This window comes from Daldinia loculata (genome assembly GCF_022478755.1).
Source record: "Daldinia loculata strain CBS 113971 unplaced genomic scaffold F4817scaffold_13, whole genome shotgun sequence".
Classification (NCBI taxonomy): domain Eukaryota; kingdom Fungi; phylum Ascomycota; class Sordariomycetes; order Xylariales; family Hypoxylaceae; genus Daldinia; species Daldinia loculata.
Genome location: NW_026054867.1, coordinates 252,877 through 266,802, shown reverse-complemented (window position 1 = coordinate 266,802; position 13,926 = coordinate 252,877). Strand labels below are relative to the sequence as shown.

Here is a 13,926-nt window from a genome sequence, read left to right as displayed (position 1 = left end):
ACCTCGACTCATTATTCGATTGGTGCTATAGCTTCAGTATTGACGCTAGTTTTCCATAGGCCGCTTAAGAATTACCGTTGCAAAATCTTCGTAATGGCAACCTCCTCATCGACTCCGATCCCATTGTATGGGCCAACTGAATAAGAGATAGAGGCGCCGATAGTAAACTTAACCTGAAATCTGATAAACGTTACCTACACCCCATAGTTTTTTGCTGGCATGATTATAAGATGTCTTGCATTATAGTCCGAAATAACACCACATCCGCGAAAATGCCAAAGCGTGGCAAAGTATTGGAGGGCGAGCATTGATCTTCTCCGAAAGTGTTCAAGGAGGTTGAATGTAATGTTATCTGATTGGCTGGGCCGCATATTTTAAGTCGGTTTGGGTAATTTACTAACCTACAGGTCTAAGGGATGACAATTAATAACGCCCTCTACACCTCTGAAACAATTTTCATGGTTAAAAAGAATACTACAATAAGATCGTCAGGGATTTCTCAATAAAAATTTGACTGTTAAGTATGTGCGGGTCGAAATAAGGAGGTCTGGGGGGCACTACTAATTATCATCCCTCAAACTATAGTTATTTAAGACCTCTAGTTAGAAAACAGATTCCCATCGCTTGTTCTAGTAACCTTCATTCGTTTTTATGGTTGGGTCAACGACGGTCTCTTCTAGCTCATACTGAAAACCTGTAGTTCTTCCAGGCTCTAGGAGCACGCAGCGCGGAAATCACGTTTTCATACATTCTCAACGGCCGCAGACAACGATATGGAAACAAAGCGAGCGGAAGCTGAACTCCTGGGTCATGTAGACTGCCATGAAATTACCAAATCTTTCTCCAAGGATGTGGAGGCAGGACCAGTAGAAATCCAGGGGGTATGTGATGAATTCTCGAAGATCAATCTCAGAGGCATCCGAAACTTCTAGCTAACAGGTATAGGATGCGCAAACGATACACGACAATAGCCATCTACCGAAGTCGTGGTCTCGTTCAAAGAAATGGACAGCGACATTTATCCTGTCAGCTTTCGCATTTCTACAACCCCTCTCGGAAACCATGCTGGCCCCAGCTCGAGTCCAGGTCTCGAGCGACTTACACGTCTCACAAGATTACGAGTGGCTGCTAGTAAACTCTTTGATACTGGTTGGAGTTGGACTATCACCACTACTTCTCGCGCCTCTCTCCGAGGTTTACGGTCGTAAGCCTATACTAGTGACCGGCACCATTGTTTTCCTTGTATGGAACACGGGTTGCGGAACAGCTGCCACGCTTGGGCAAATGTTTGCCTTCAGGCTACTCTCTGGATTTGGTGCTTGTGCAGCCGACGCCGTCACTGGGGGGTTCATTAGTGATCTTTGGGACGCTGAGGAGAGGGGAAAGGCGTTTGCTATTTTCATGGCGGGCCCCCTTCTCGGCCCGGCCCTGGGACCTATTTGCGGTGCTTTTATTTCTCAGGGGACAACTTGGCGCTGGGTCTTCTACGCCACATCGATAGCGTCAGCTGTTGTCATGTTTATTGCTATCGTTTTTCTACACGAAACCTATGAGCCCAGGATCCAGACGTTACTACACCGAAAAATGGACAAGGAGACCGAAATCCCAGAGAAGTGGCCTAATAAGCAAGGGGTGATGGATTTTCTCAAGCTCATGAGAACACCTCTTCAGCGCCCCTTTCGCATGTTGGGTACGCAGATCATTATGCAGCTACTAGCCTTCTATATGGCACTCTTGTACGGCACTATGTTCTTGTTTCTCTTTATGTATCCCATTATGTGGACAGAGCTGTATGGCGAAAGCGTAAGAATTGGCAGTTTGAACTATATTTCCCTCTCAATCGGGCTAATAATCGGCGTCAATATTGCTGGACATCTCAACGACTATATCTATCGAAAGCTAAAAGCACGCAATAACGGGATCGGCCGTCCCGAATTTCGCGTTCCTACTATGATTCTTGGAACGGCACTCGTCCTCGTGGGATTACTATGGTGGGGGTGGTCAGGTCAGGCGAAGCTACACTGGATTATGCCAAATATTGGAAGCGCATTATTTGCCATGGGGGTCTATGTCTGCTCCGGATGCGTTTCTATCTACACGATAGACACATATCCGCAGTATGCGGCATCCGCCATCTCGACGAACCTCGTTTTGCGAAGCATTACAGCTGCATTCTTCCCCCTGTTTGCGCCATACATGTTTAACGCATTAGGCTTGGGACTTGGGGCCACGGTCCTAGGATGTAGCTTTGCAGCATTTGGTACCGTTGTTATAGCTATCTTGTGGTTCTTCGGCGAAAGCCTCAGAGCCAAGAGCCCTTATTGTGCTGCCATTAACGCTTAAGAGTGATTAGACGATACATGTGCTTGGAGTTTGGCCGTTGGTTCCTCAAAGATGTCATAATTTTATGAAAGATACGTTTAGAAGACACGATAGATAGTTTCATTACTTATGGATACAGTATCTGTTTAGGTCGGTGATTATGGTTTAGATGTAAATAGAAGTTAGAATTATTTTTATTAATTCTATTTATTCAAGAGTATATGAAACGTCACACGAAGGGTAGTCAATTGAGATAAGAAGAAAGGAGGGGATGTAAGTAAAGACAGAATATTTCATGTTTCGGAGGTAAATGATTATTTATTAGTGTTATGTTTCTATTTCACACTCTTATTATGATTCTCTTAAATCTATGGTTAATTTATCGCGCAGTGATCAGTACGAAATTAGCAGAATTAATACTCATAATGCCACTGGGCCGGTCTAATGGTGTTCATACGGTTTCTGACGTCTAAGTAGCCTCGTTCGCCCCCCGGTGTAAAGAAAAAAGCGGGAAACGGAGGACTTTTTATGTCATTGGAAACTCCGGGTCTGTCTTCATCGAAGGAGGCATTCTAGATGGCATACACACGCCCACTAGACGTTAACGAAGTCATCATCATCGTCATCATCACCATCACATGTAAGGTACATCTAAATTTAACAAGACACCCCCGTTTTACCAAACTCTTCCAACAGAAGCTCATGCTTAGTCTCCAACATATCCTCATACTCATGGAATATATTCTCGATCAAGTCGTATCGCTCGTCGGAAGCGTTTTCGGGGAAAGCAGCCAGGATGTCTTTCCATGCCTCACAACCCTCGCCCATACTCTCGGCTCGCATATACTCAAACTCTGGCGGATAGAACCCAGCAGAACCCCACCTAGTAATGCAAATGTTGCCGTTCGGCCGCACCTTGATCGCCCACATGTCCAGCCTGCCGTGGGTGAAGACCGGCGCGTCACCAGTAGACAAGCCCATGCAGAACTGCTTTTTTGCGGCCGCCCGCTTCTTCATGTATCGCGTCGATAGATCGTCAGGTTCACCACGATACTCCGGTACGTATTCATCGAAACGCGCCTTCCGCATCTCGGTCGCAGACCTGAACTGTTTAGAACGCAGCGCCGGATCGTCACCTACGGGGCCGTAGAAGCCGGCGTGCGGGATGCGCCGCAGCTGGGAGAGAGCGCGTCGAAGCTGCTCGGTGATGGAAGGGACCATCGGTTTTAGGCGATCCATATCGTTGCCGGCGTGTTCCCTGATGGTGTGTCCAGGAACGTACTCCGTGACCATAACAAAGCTCCGGATGCCATGGTGCTCGTGCCAGTAGGCCGCGTATAAAGTCGGGATAGGGACCTTGGTATATTTACTTACAATGAGCATGTTTATGGCCTCGAGAGGGCCGGCGACTGGGTCGAGTCCATACCTGGCTACGTAATGATTACCGATACGAACCCCTCTTAGAATATCGAGTGGATATTGATCTTCTCGAAGGGATTCGGGGTCAGGGAGAGGAGCAGGTAGTTGCTTCTCGGGAACGAAATACGGCAATTGGGGAATATTGAGAGAGGGCATTTTCGATAGAGACGACGATAAACCGTACTGTTATAAATTAAGCAGTTTAAGAGCCAAATTTATAATTAAGTGATGTATTCGTGGATGTGATGATGATGGGAAATTCCAGGCACGGAAATAAATAGTTGAGATACTGATTTATGTACAAAACACTGCTACAATATAAGTAATTAGGTACCTACCTATATCAAAATGATCTATCATTACTAGGTATGTATTCCCGCTACTATAATTAAGTTATGATGGAAACAAGCCCATTGTTTTGGCCATGTAAAAAGCATGGTCTCATTTTCAAAGGCAGAATAATAATACGTTGTTCATATGGTATATTCGAGATTACGACACATTCTCTTTATGCATCGAATTTGAATGCATTTTGAAAGGAGTAATGCATTAACTCGCATAATATTATGGTGAAACTGTTAACCTCCAAGGAGCAAAAAGAAATTGTCTACCCCCTATGGTGCTTCATCGTTTTACAAGTCTATCGAGCACTGCCATCCTCCTTCAGCATGTTATCTCTGATAGAACGAAGACGTGATAGCTTAACCCTTTCTAACTAGCTTATTTTAAGGCTTACGGGACGGAATATGCCTAGGTACCTATTCACTATACGTTGTGACTGTATCGTAGATTCAGTAGCTATAACTGAATACATATCCCCATGTCGACATAGTCGAGACTAGTAATTGATAAAATAACCTTTATAAAAGTTCTCCACATTACCCAGCACACGGTTATCATCGCCATGACTATATCATACTCAGCTGTATAATTCAGCCCCTCAAATTCCAGCCCAGGCGCCTGTAAAATCCACATCCCGCCGTCACCATAGGATAACCACCATGAAATGGTACCTAGCCGGATTCAATAGTACTAAATCATCTTCACAGAAAGTTCTAATCCCAGCACATAGATCATACCCCAACCCAAGTCCTCAAAACCTCACCTCAAAACAGCCCACTCACAAACCACACCCCAGCGCCCCTGTCCCGGGACCACGACCTCCCAACTCGGTCTTCCCACACCCACCACCGAGCCAGGCCGCGCCTCCAGCCCCCTTTCTAAGCCCACCAGCTTCTGACTCCCCGTAAGCACAACCCTCGCATTTCTCGTATCTTTTTCGTCAGCCACACTCGGCTCACCATCCTCCCGCACAACATACCGCCCGGTAACCAGCGTCATACCCGCCGACCCTTGTACCCCATCCACCAAGATCCGAGTAATCCACTCCCCCTCCCCGTCGCGCTTCTGCGCCGCGCCGGCCCATACGTCGACGAACCAGTCGCGCACCGAGAGTGCCAGGCCGCCGGGTATGTACTTCGCACCCCGGCGGTGTGGTGAGAAGGCATCGGGGAGCGGGTCGCCGTAGCGTGGCCCGCCTTCCGGCGCCTCGATGGGTTTGAAGCGTGGTGCTTTCTGGAAGGTGGGTTGCTGGGCGGAGGTAGAGGGTCTAGGAAGGGAGGGTTCTGGAGTATCGGAATCTGTTGGGTCTTGAGTGGGTGGGGAAGATGGGGGGTACTCAAGCATGATGGTGTCCTCATTTTCGTTGTTGTTCTCGTTGTTATCATAGTCGCAGTTACTGTCATTATCATTATCGTCCTCGTGCTGTGCGGAGTCGTGGGTAGCACTGCTGAAGTTGGAGGAGGATATGGAAATACGCCGGCGTTTGGGAGACCGGCTTGGTATATCTTCCTCGCCTTCACTGCTTTCGTCATGAGTGTCGCCGAATTCTCGCACCGGCGAGGACTCCGGCACAGCGTCGACGTCCGTGTCTACGTCTACGTCAAGAACTTCAATGGGGTCGCGATGATTGCCGCCACTACCGCCGCCTGGTTGCTGCTCTCCAGGGAAAGGCGGGGAGCTATCAAAGATATCGTTGATAGGATCAGTAGTGCGCGGAGTAGGCCGATAGTAAGTCCCGGCTCCGATCCTAGCGGAAGCGGGAGCGGGTGTGGGAATACTGGAAGACGGGCGAAGTGATGAACCTTCGCCTCCTGCTCCCTGTCCTCTAGGCGTCGAATGAAGTGAGAACCGCGGCGTGGCATGGAACTGCTGTCCACCGCTCTGGTATGCTTTAGGTGTCTCATTCCTAGGCTGCGACCTCTTCGGCACCAGGAACCGATGAGGTGTCGGGGTCTAGTGTAGTTAGTAAATTGCGATACAACCATCTATCTGGCTTAGAACCTACAGCTGGTGGTGGTGCCATGATCAATCAGACAAATAATTAGTCGATGAACCCTCGAGACATCCTCGTTAATGTTAAACCGGCGCAGCGTAGCCCCTCTATACGAATGAGGGACCTAAGATTCTTAGACGGTAGGCTTTCCATCATTGGCAGAATTTTGTGTTAGATCTTTTGGGGTCAAATAATTTATGGGAGAATCATATTATTATACATTGTCCGGTTGAATTTCATGTGAAAATTGAAATCTTGAAGGTTGTTTCAACGGCAACTGCGATGATAGAGTAAAGAAATGCGAGATTACCGCAATGACGTAACGGTCAAACTTCGGCAAACGATACTAATTATGCATGTGCTTACCTAAGGTGTCTAAATGTTAAATCTCCCCCCTTTTCGTAGCTTCGTTACTGGTATACATGTTAGTAGAATTAAAAGAAGCTTTAAACACAGGGAAACAACGTGGACTTAGGAATAAAGCACAAAAAAAGGGGCATTCTCATGATTAATCATGTTAGATATATTTCACTAACATGATCTCCTAAGTCAATATACGAAAGCACGTACGCATCGTCATATCAATCCGGTTGCGCTCCTAACCTAACGAGCGACCCGAGACGCCAACGCCATGCAACCTATCCCCTAAAAAGCTTCCCATGTAACGCCCTATGAATGTAAGATCACTCTGCTTACTCGAATTTTCCACCACCGAACAAACCTCCAACGACTTTACTCCTACCCTCGACACCCTTCCACTTCTTCGCCTCGCGCCTCTTCTCGGCCTCCGCTACCGTAGCCCGACGCTCATTCTCTCGCGCAAAGTAGTTGATGCCAGAGCGCTTACCAGCCGTCTTCTTCAGGAGCTTGCCATCATCTCCTCCCGCTAGACTGGCAGCAGCCGTGGGGGTACTACTACTACTCGTCGTGCTAGTCGAGGAATTTGAGATGAGCGAATTTGTTGTCGCTCGTCTCAGTAGCGCTGGCACTTTGAATAGACCACTGCTACCTGATGCTGATGGAGCCGCGAATGCGAGGCGTGATGAGCCCGCTCCACTGTTGCTAGTTGTGGATAGGGATGAAGAATCACGCTTGAGCTTGATGCGATCGACGACTGCGACTTCTGAGCGTCGGTTCTCTTTGTTAGATGAAGACGTGGTCGGGCGCTCCTCGTCCTCACCATCAGATCCTATTTCTGTGGCGGGGATGATCGACATGGCAGAACCGTTGGGTTCGTCAAGTAAGTCAGATAATTCCCTGCGGATATCGGTAATTGGTGAGGGACGAATGCCTCCTCTAGTACGTCGCGCGTTCGGGGGCGCGCGTGCTACGTGATCATCCGCGTGCGTGCGTTTGCGATCTCCGTTCGTAGGTTGACTGTTCGGGATCGATTGCTCTGCTGCTGACGCATCTTGTCCCTGGCTCTGACTTTGACTATCGCTGTCCGCGCTGTCAGGAGCTCCGTCTGCAAAATTCTCACCGAAATCCCACTCATCGTCGCTGTTCCTGTCCTCTATGCTCTTGAGGAACGCTGCGTTGCGCGGGTTTTCGGCGATCTTTCCGATACGCTCGTCTGCAAATAGGGCCTTCTGCATCTTGGCAAACTGTCGCCGCTTCATACGACGCCGAGCCTCGCCCCCATCGTCAGAATCCGATAGATCGATGTCGTTATTGTCACCGCCACGGCGCCGCTTGCGTAGCATACCGGTTGTGATATCTCGGAACAGTTTGTCGACCTGGGCTGCATCGGCTGCTCGTTCTCGATCACTATAGTATCGTTAGCATTTTTCCTATTGCGTATCGGAAGGCATTACTTACGCAAAGAAACCAGCCAGCTTAGCAGCGTCAGCATCGTTGCTGGTAACGTCGTCTATCATTTCTTTAACGAGCTCCTCATCTTCTTCGCTCGAGTCTTCACCGTCAGCTCCACCAAGTCCGGCATATTCATCCTCAGATTCCTCAGCTTGCTCCTCAACCATCTCATTGGCCTTGCTCTTTTTCCTATCAAACTTCTCTTGCATGCGCTTCTTCCTCCTAGCTGCCTTTTCCATTAGTCTGAACGCGCTCGCGTCTACCTTAGCGTCTATAGGTAGGGCGCTAGGAGCGGCGCTGGGACTTGCAGGAATATTTGTCGTCGACGTCAAGGTAGAAATTGAGGCTATACTTTCGCCTCTTCGTCTCAACTTACCCCTCCTGACAAGAGGAGATTCTTGGACTTTTTCGAAGTCAGGGGTCCCACCTAATAATACGGTGTCGACTGTAGATCCTGGCGCGTCAACAAACCGCTGCTTGAGCGGAGAGAAGTCCTGGAAGCCCCCGTCCTGGGTTGGCTCAATGAGCTCTGACATTTGCGTCCCGTCCATTTGCATCAAGGTATCGAAGCCGTGTACTTGCGACTGTGAGAAGTGTAACTGGACACCTTGTGTCTGTGTTTCACGTGCTTGGGTATCCATATTGTGCAACTTCTGGCTGTCGAGAACTGTGTTATCCTGAGATTGGCCTGCTGTGGCGGAAAACTGGGAGTCGGGGAAGCTATCAAGACTGGGCATAAACTTCTGTGGAGATCCGCTGGCTGGTTCGGCTTGACTGTCATCCATTGTACCGGCGAATATCTGGGTAAGCCCGAGGCCTGCAGGCCCATCTGCGGGAACAGGGAGCCCCGGAATAAATGTCTTCCTGGCTGAGCGCAGGACAGACGTAGGAATCTTGGGGGAGGAGTTGGTGGCTGACGGAGATTTGGGGTGACGAGTCTTAGGTTTTGGAGTTGCTTCAACATCGTCCTCGTCATCTGAGACGATATGAACGTGCTTCTTTGGCCTGCGGATTCTCGCAGGCGGGAGCTCGACGTCGGCTTCATCATCAGAAACTACATTTGTAGTGGCCTTTGGCGTGCTCTCCTCCTCAGACTCGCCATCTTCCTCTGCTTCATCCTCAAACATGGGATTTATTGTGGGCTTATCCTCATTCTCATTGTCGTCATCATCCATCTCCTTGTCCTCTCCTTCGTTTTCTTCCTCCGATCCAGAAAACTCAATCTCGGCAGGATCCTCCTCTCCACTGTCCTCAAAGCTATCGTCGTCACTATCATCCCAAGCTAGAGGATCATTTTCACCGTTCTTCTTACTCTCTTTACGTGCCTTCTTCGCATCCTCACGTTCTTTCTGCATGATTTCTTCGACCTCTTGTCGAGCTCGGGCAACAATGTCTTCGACCTGCTCTCTTTCCCGTTGGCGCTCTTCTTCAGTTTGTACGGCGATGCCTTTGGATTTGAGGAACTCGAGACGTCGCTCGCGTTCTAACTTAGCCTGTGCTCTAGCGCGCTGCTGTAGAGACATTTGGAGTTCAGCAGGGGTCATGGAAGGTTTGGTCCTACGGCCCCTTGATATTTCTTTCGGGGGAGAAGAGAGATGAGCTAAGCGGCGCAGCACATCCATAGACTTAGATTCCTGTGTGTTCTTCTCGGGAAGCTTGTCGAATATTGCATCCATTCTTCCCTTCTTCGGCTTGGTAATTTCAAGCTCGTCGTCAGAATCTATCGTGACAAGGTTTCCTTGCATTGGAGGCAGCTTGACTCGGATTTGACGCTTTGGTTTACCCGCCGCGGCCCCTTTGATCTCAGTGAGTTGGTCTGAGACGTCAACGGCCTTGCCTTTACCCTTGTCTTTTTTAGTTTGTGCTAAAGCAACTTCTAAGCTAGGTAACTCGCCATCATCCCCGAATACGTCGTCTAGATCTACGCTAGTATTCGGTGCTGTAGGTGTAGCGAGATGGGCTTCCATGACCTTCGGAGCAAGAGGTGGAGAGCTGGGCGGGGTTCCGGCATCTGCCATATCAACATCCGTTTGTTGTGTCGAGCCGGGTGTTGTTGGTCTGCTTGAGCTTATTGGCTTGGCTTTAGTAGACACTGCCTCAGTCCTGAAATTGAAGCGTTCGAATAGAGATGCTTTCGTGATCTTTTTCTTCGTCTTCGCTTCGTGAGCAAGTTGCATGCTTCGACTTAATCGTTGCGTTTCGCGGTTCATCTCTTCCAAAGCCTTCTTGCTAGCCTTGCGAGCGGGACGGGAAACCCCCTGAGTGAGTTTGCGACCACCGTCATCGTCTGTGACATCAGATACGTCGTCGTCAATATCTGATTCGGTAGGCACTTGTTGGCCCATTCGCTCGGCACGCTCATTTCGCTTGCGCTCTTCTTCAGCCTCCCTGGCAAGCCTCTCTTGCCGCTTCCTAGCTACTAGGGCCAGGAAGCGTTCACTCTTCCCTAAGTTTTCCGGCAACTCATCGTCTGTGTCGGATTCTGCTCCGGTTTTAGGTTGCCGATGTGCCATCGGTGTCTCCGGGGCTGGTGTAACGAAGAGACCTGGTGAGGAGGGTATTTCGGTATTTGTTGCAACTTCTGGAGTAGAGCTTCGAATGGGCCTAGCTAGTCGCCTACGCGGTAGAGTACTGACATCTTCATCGTCATCGTCGTCTGCGTTCACCGCTTCCCTATTTTCCTCATTGCGATTCGCCGAGGCTGTATGTGATATTGTTGGTTCAATTGAGCTCCTGGTTATGGCGTTGTTTGTCGCATTTACGTCCTCTGCTCTCATCCGCGCAGCGAGGCGTCCTCGGGGTCGAACGATCTCCTCTTCTTCATCATCACTATCTTCCTCTGCATTTGGTAGGGTTTGGACATCGGTATTCGTGATAATGTCCTTATTAGTAGGTTTAGATAAAGTCTTTGTGTCTATCGTAGGGCTAGATTCGTCATCTGAATCCGAATCATTTACGGTGGCTAATAGGGCCTTGATCTTAGACCGAGGTGATAATTGCGGTGACGTAGGGGCAGATACGCCCTCGGCCGGCGATGGTGACCGAGTAGATGCCATTTGAAATACCAATGCCTGAACAATGAGATGCAATTGATGATAAAATAATCTCAAAAAGACATTATATCAAGAATTAAGAATATAATGGTAGTTAAGTTTAATATGTAACTTGTGTACGTGTTTGTATGTTAGATGGAAGTTGTAAGTGGGGGCTGGAGGGTTTAATTACTTTCATACTGTAGCTCCCCCCCCTGTACGCGCTTTGATATGTAAAACGCGTCTTTCGCGTCGAACTTCGCGGCCCATTTACGTATAGATATGCAGCAATCCGTGCATATGTGGGGCTCTCAAATCGCGAAATGTTTGGCTTCAATTATAACATTAATACACTATTTTCACATATTCGGATTGTTGAATTTATCTTTTTCGGCTTCCCGAGTCTTGGGCCAATCGTACCTACCTAACCTATATACTATTACAGGCCACATTATTGCCTCCAATTAGACCTTCTCGACTCTATCCATCGTGCGAAATGATCTTACAAGAATTCGGACAGTATTCCTGCCGTGGCGTAGGGGGTATCGCTGCAATAGAGTACATATCCACCAGAGAGTAACGCCAAAGCCGACCACGCTTCTCACCCTCGTTTTCAATGTTCATACACGCCCAACAAAATGCAATACAAAATCAACGCCCCTAACCCCTATGCTGATGCAAAACCCCTTGCCCTAAGGGGTTAAATGATTTCAAGTGACGTAAATGTGCCAACTCCAAGAGAGCAGGCATGCTGTTTTTGCCGCTGTATATATGACCGACCATTATGAGGTGTTTCCTATGATGCACGCAGAAAACACAAGGGACCAACGGCATCCTAGATGTTTTCCGCCAACGATGTTTCGGCGGCCTCCTCCCCTTCCTAAGGGACTGCGAGGCATGAGTCCAAAACATTGTCTAGCATCGACGTATCCTCGTTATTTGCACCCTCCCATGCTATCGGCTCTTCGTCTATGTCCATTGGTTCTGGGTAGGCACCGCCATTCATGGGGCCATGCTGACCGGCACCATTAACGGCTGAATCCTCAAATTCTCTGGGCTTTTGGCCGTGGAGCCAGGTATAGTTGTTGTAATTTTCGAGTTCGCCATCCCTATAGTTGTATATGACTGACTTCCTGATGATAGGGAACGAACTGATGCCACAATCACCTATTTCTAGAGCGAGTCGTAAATCGGCCATGCTTAGCGGAGATCGTTCGCTAGCAGCTTTTGCTTCGACGGGTAGGAGTCCGCTCTTATCCCTAGACAACTCTCCTCTAGAAAAGGCTACTTCTTCTCGTCTTAGTTGGCGGCGATACTTGTGGGTTTGAATCCAGTTGGCCCCAGAACCGAATCCAGCACTCCCAGAATCGCCAGGCCCATTGCTCCTCGTCCTGGTGAATACTGTCGAAAGAAATTCCTTGATGAAGGTCTCGGCGGCAACGGTCATGAATTGTGTAGCATCTGAAGAATGGCCGTTAACAAGTCCTGCTTCGTAGCAGATAGGAAGCATCCTCGATTCGATGCTTGTTATGTCCGGAAATTCGCCCGACTCTACTGCTAAGGGTTGTGCAAATCGTTTGCGAATCTCGAGATCCCAGTCTGTATTTGTGATGAGAAAAAACACCAGGTCCCGTTTCAATTGGAAGAGGGCTGCTTACTCATTTTGTTCAAGTCGTTGGCATTGGCACTTTGAGGTATGTCCGGTACGCGGGCTATTCTGCTTCGGTGGTGTTCCGAAAACACAGCTGCTAAAGATTCAAAGGGGTCAAACTGTATAGCAGCTTATTAGTCATCGTGAACTTGTAGCGCATTATGACAGCTTCACTCACTTCATTCTGAGTAAGTTCTTTTATACGTCTTCGATCGCGACTCGGAAGTTGCATGACTTCTCCTTTTAGTCTTCGTTCGGCGGCATCTCCGGTCACAGGCTTGGCGCCGACATTGGTGGTGGGTTTGTCATTCGCAGAAACCCAGGGCGCAACTCCTTGGTCTGGCATTTCCCTCGTGAGGTTTCCGTATATAGCAGCAAGAAGCTGGTTGTGGAGATGAGTTTTGTCGCCATTGGATAGTATATGATCGATACGTTCGGAATACTCTGTCTGATTCAAGCGTCCTATAATATGGGTAAGATTTATGCAGGCAAGGCAAAGCCAACAAAGACTTACCTAGTATAAACTGGGTGGTTGATTCTTTGTACGTGTTCCATTGTTCATTCCCAATTGCCGACTTAAGAGCAGTATATAGAGGTTCGAGATCGATTCGGGCGGGGATAATTTGGCTAGTTTTGGTCACTTTCTGCGTAGAAGGCGCGGAAACTGTTATTGATTTAAGAGTCGGGGTGGAAAGGCTAACAGATGGGCGGCTCAGAGCCGCGGGATCTATATCGGGCATGTTGGAGGGTCGGAGAGATCGGGGATGTCGGGGATGTCGGGGGGGTTGAATGGGGTTGAATTAGGCGTCGTGCGTTGTTGCGTTGTTGCGTTGTTGCGTTGTTGCGTTGTGCGGGTAGCGCGATGATTATCGATTCTTAACGGCTCAATTCGGAAATGTTGATAGTTGGTGATACGACAAAGCGCGATGTTGGGCGGATTATGCGCGGGATGTCGCGATCGAGCTATGAGCACAGCACAGCCCGAAAAAGGGTTTAAAACCCGTTCATCGAGTGCAGCAGATTGATGCGATCCGAATACCAATTTTGAAATGATGAAAAAATGTATAGGAAACGTAGGTATTTGATGGAAAATGCGCCGCCTTTCTGGTAGCCATTAAGCGGGAGGTTTGGGATGTCGTCTAGATTTAGAAAGCAGCGTCGAGTGGTGCTACTCACTCAGAGGGGACGCCTTTTGATTGGGATTCCGGGGTTACGGTGGATTCGCATGGGGGAAACTTTGATGTATAAGTTACTTTGTGGTAGGGAGGAAGTAAGCGTTAGTTTATGTGCGCAATAAGTACCTTGAACTTTATTAAACCACGGATAGCGCTCAAGCTAGCTGTTACCTGCTTGTG

The 13,926-nt window shown here is 48.7% G+C and overlaps 5 protein-coding genes across 5 annotated transcripts; 1 reads left to right on the top strand and 4 right to left on the bottom strand.

Moving 5' to 3' along the window:
- Nucleotides 1–750: 750 nt before the first annotated feature.
- Nucleotides 751–2,343, top strand: F4817DRAFT_363866 (MFS general substrate transporter; the record flags this gene model as incomplete). The annotated part of the gene is made up of 2 exons (XM_049306687.1): nucleotides 751–881; nucleotides 946–2,343. Exons 1-2 carry the CDS (start codon nucleotides 774–776, stop codon nucleotides 2,341–2,343), a joined length of 1,506 nt encoding a protein of 501 aa, XP_049160876.1. The 5' UTR covers nucleotides 751–773.
- Nucleotides 2,344–2,979: 636 nt separating this feature from the next.
- F4817DRAFT_363863 (uncharacterized protein) lies at nucleotides 2,980–3,897 on the bottom strand (the record flags this gene model as incomplete). The annotated part of the gene is made up of 1 exon (XM_049306686.1): nucleotides 2,980–3,897. One exon carries the CDS (start codon nucleotides 3,895–3,897, stop codon nucleotides 2,980–2,982), a length of 918 nt encoding a protein of 305 aa, XP_049160875.1.
- Nucleotides 3,898–4,511: 614 nt separating this feature from the next.
- On the bottom strand, nucleotides 4,512–6,363 carry F4817DRAFT_331936 (uncharacterized protein). Its single transcript, XM_049302584.1, has 2 exons — nucleotides 6,089–6,363; nucleotides 4,512–6,036 (listed from the first exon to the last, which is right to left on the bottom strand). Exons 1-2 carry the CDS (start codon nucleotides 6,104–6,106, stop codon nucleotides 4,843–4,845), a joined length of 1,212 nt encoding a protein of 403 aa, XP_049160874.1. The 5' UTR covers nucleotides 6,107–6,363; the 3' UTR covers nucleotides 4,512–4,842.
- A 142-nt stretch (nucleotides 6,364–6,505) lies between these two features.
- Nucleotides 6,506–11,118, bottom strand: F4817DRAFT_331935 (MRC1-like domain-containing protein). Its single transcript, XM_049302583.1, has 2 exons — nucleotides 7,895–11,118; nucleotides 6,506–7,843 (listed from the first exon to the last, which is right to left on the bottom strand). The coding sequence occupies exons 1-2, from the start codon at nucleotides 10,942–10,944 to the stop codon at nucleotides 6,769–6,771; spliced, it is 4,125 nt and encodes a 1,374-aa protein (XP_049160873.1). The 5' UTR covers nucleotides 10,945–11,118; the 3' UTR covers nucleotides 6,506–6,768.
- Nucleotides 11,119–11,249: 131 nt separating this feature from the next.
- Nucleotides 11,250–13,803, bottom strand: F4817DRAFT_331931 (transcriptional regulator of RNA polII, SAGA, subunit-domain-containing protein). Its single transcript, XM_049302582.1, has 4 exons — nucleotides 13,086–13,803; nucleotides 12,750–13,033; nucleotides 12,579–12,690; nucleotides 11,250–12,519 (listed from the first exon to the last, which is right to left on the bottom strand). The coding sequence occupies exons 1-4, from the start codon at nucleotides 13,309–13,311 to the stop codon at nucleotides 11,801–11,803; spliced, it is 1,341 nt and encodes a 446-aa protein (XP_049160872.1). The 5' UTR covers nucleotides 13,312–13,803; the 3' UTR covers nucleotides 11,250–11,800.
- Between the last annotated feature and the right edge of the window lie 123 nt (nucleotides 13,804–13,926).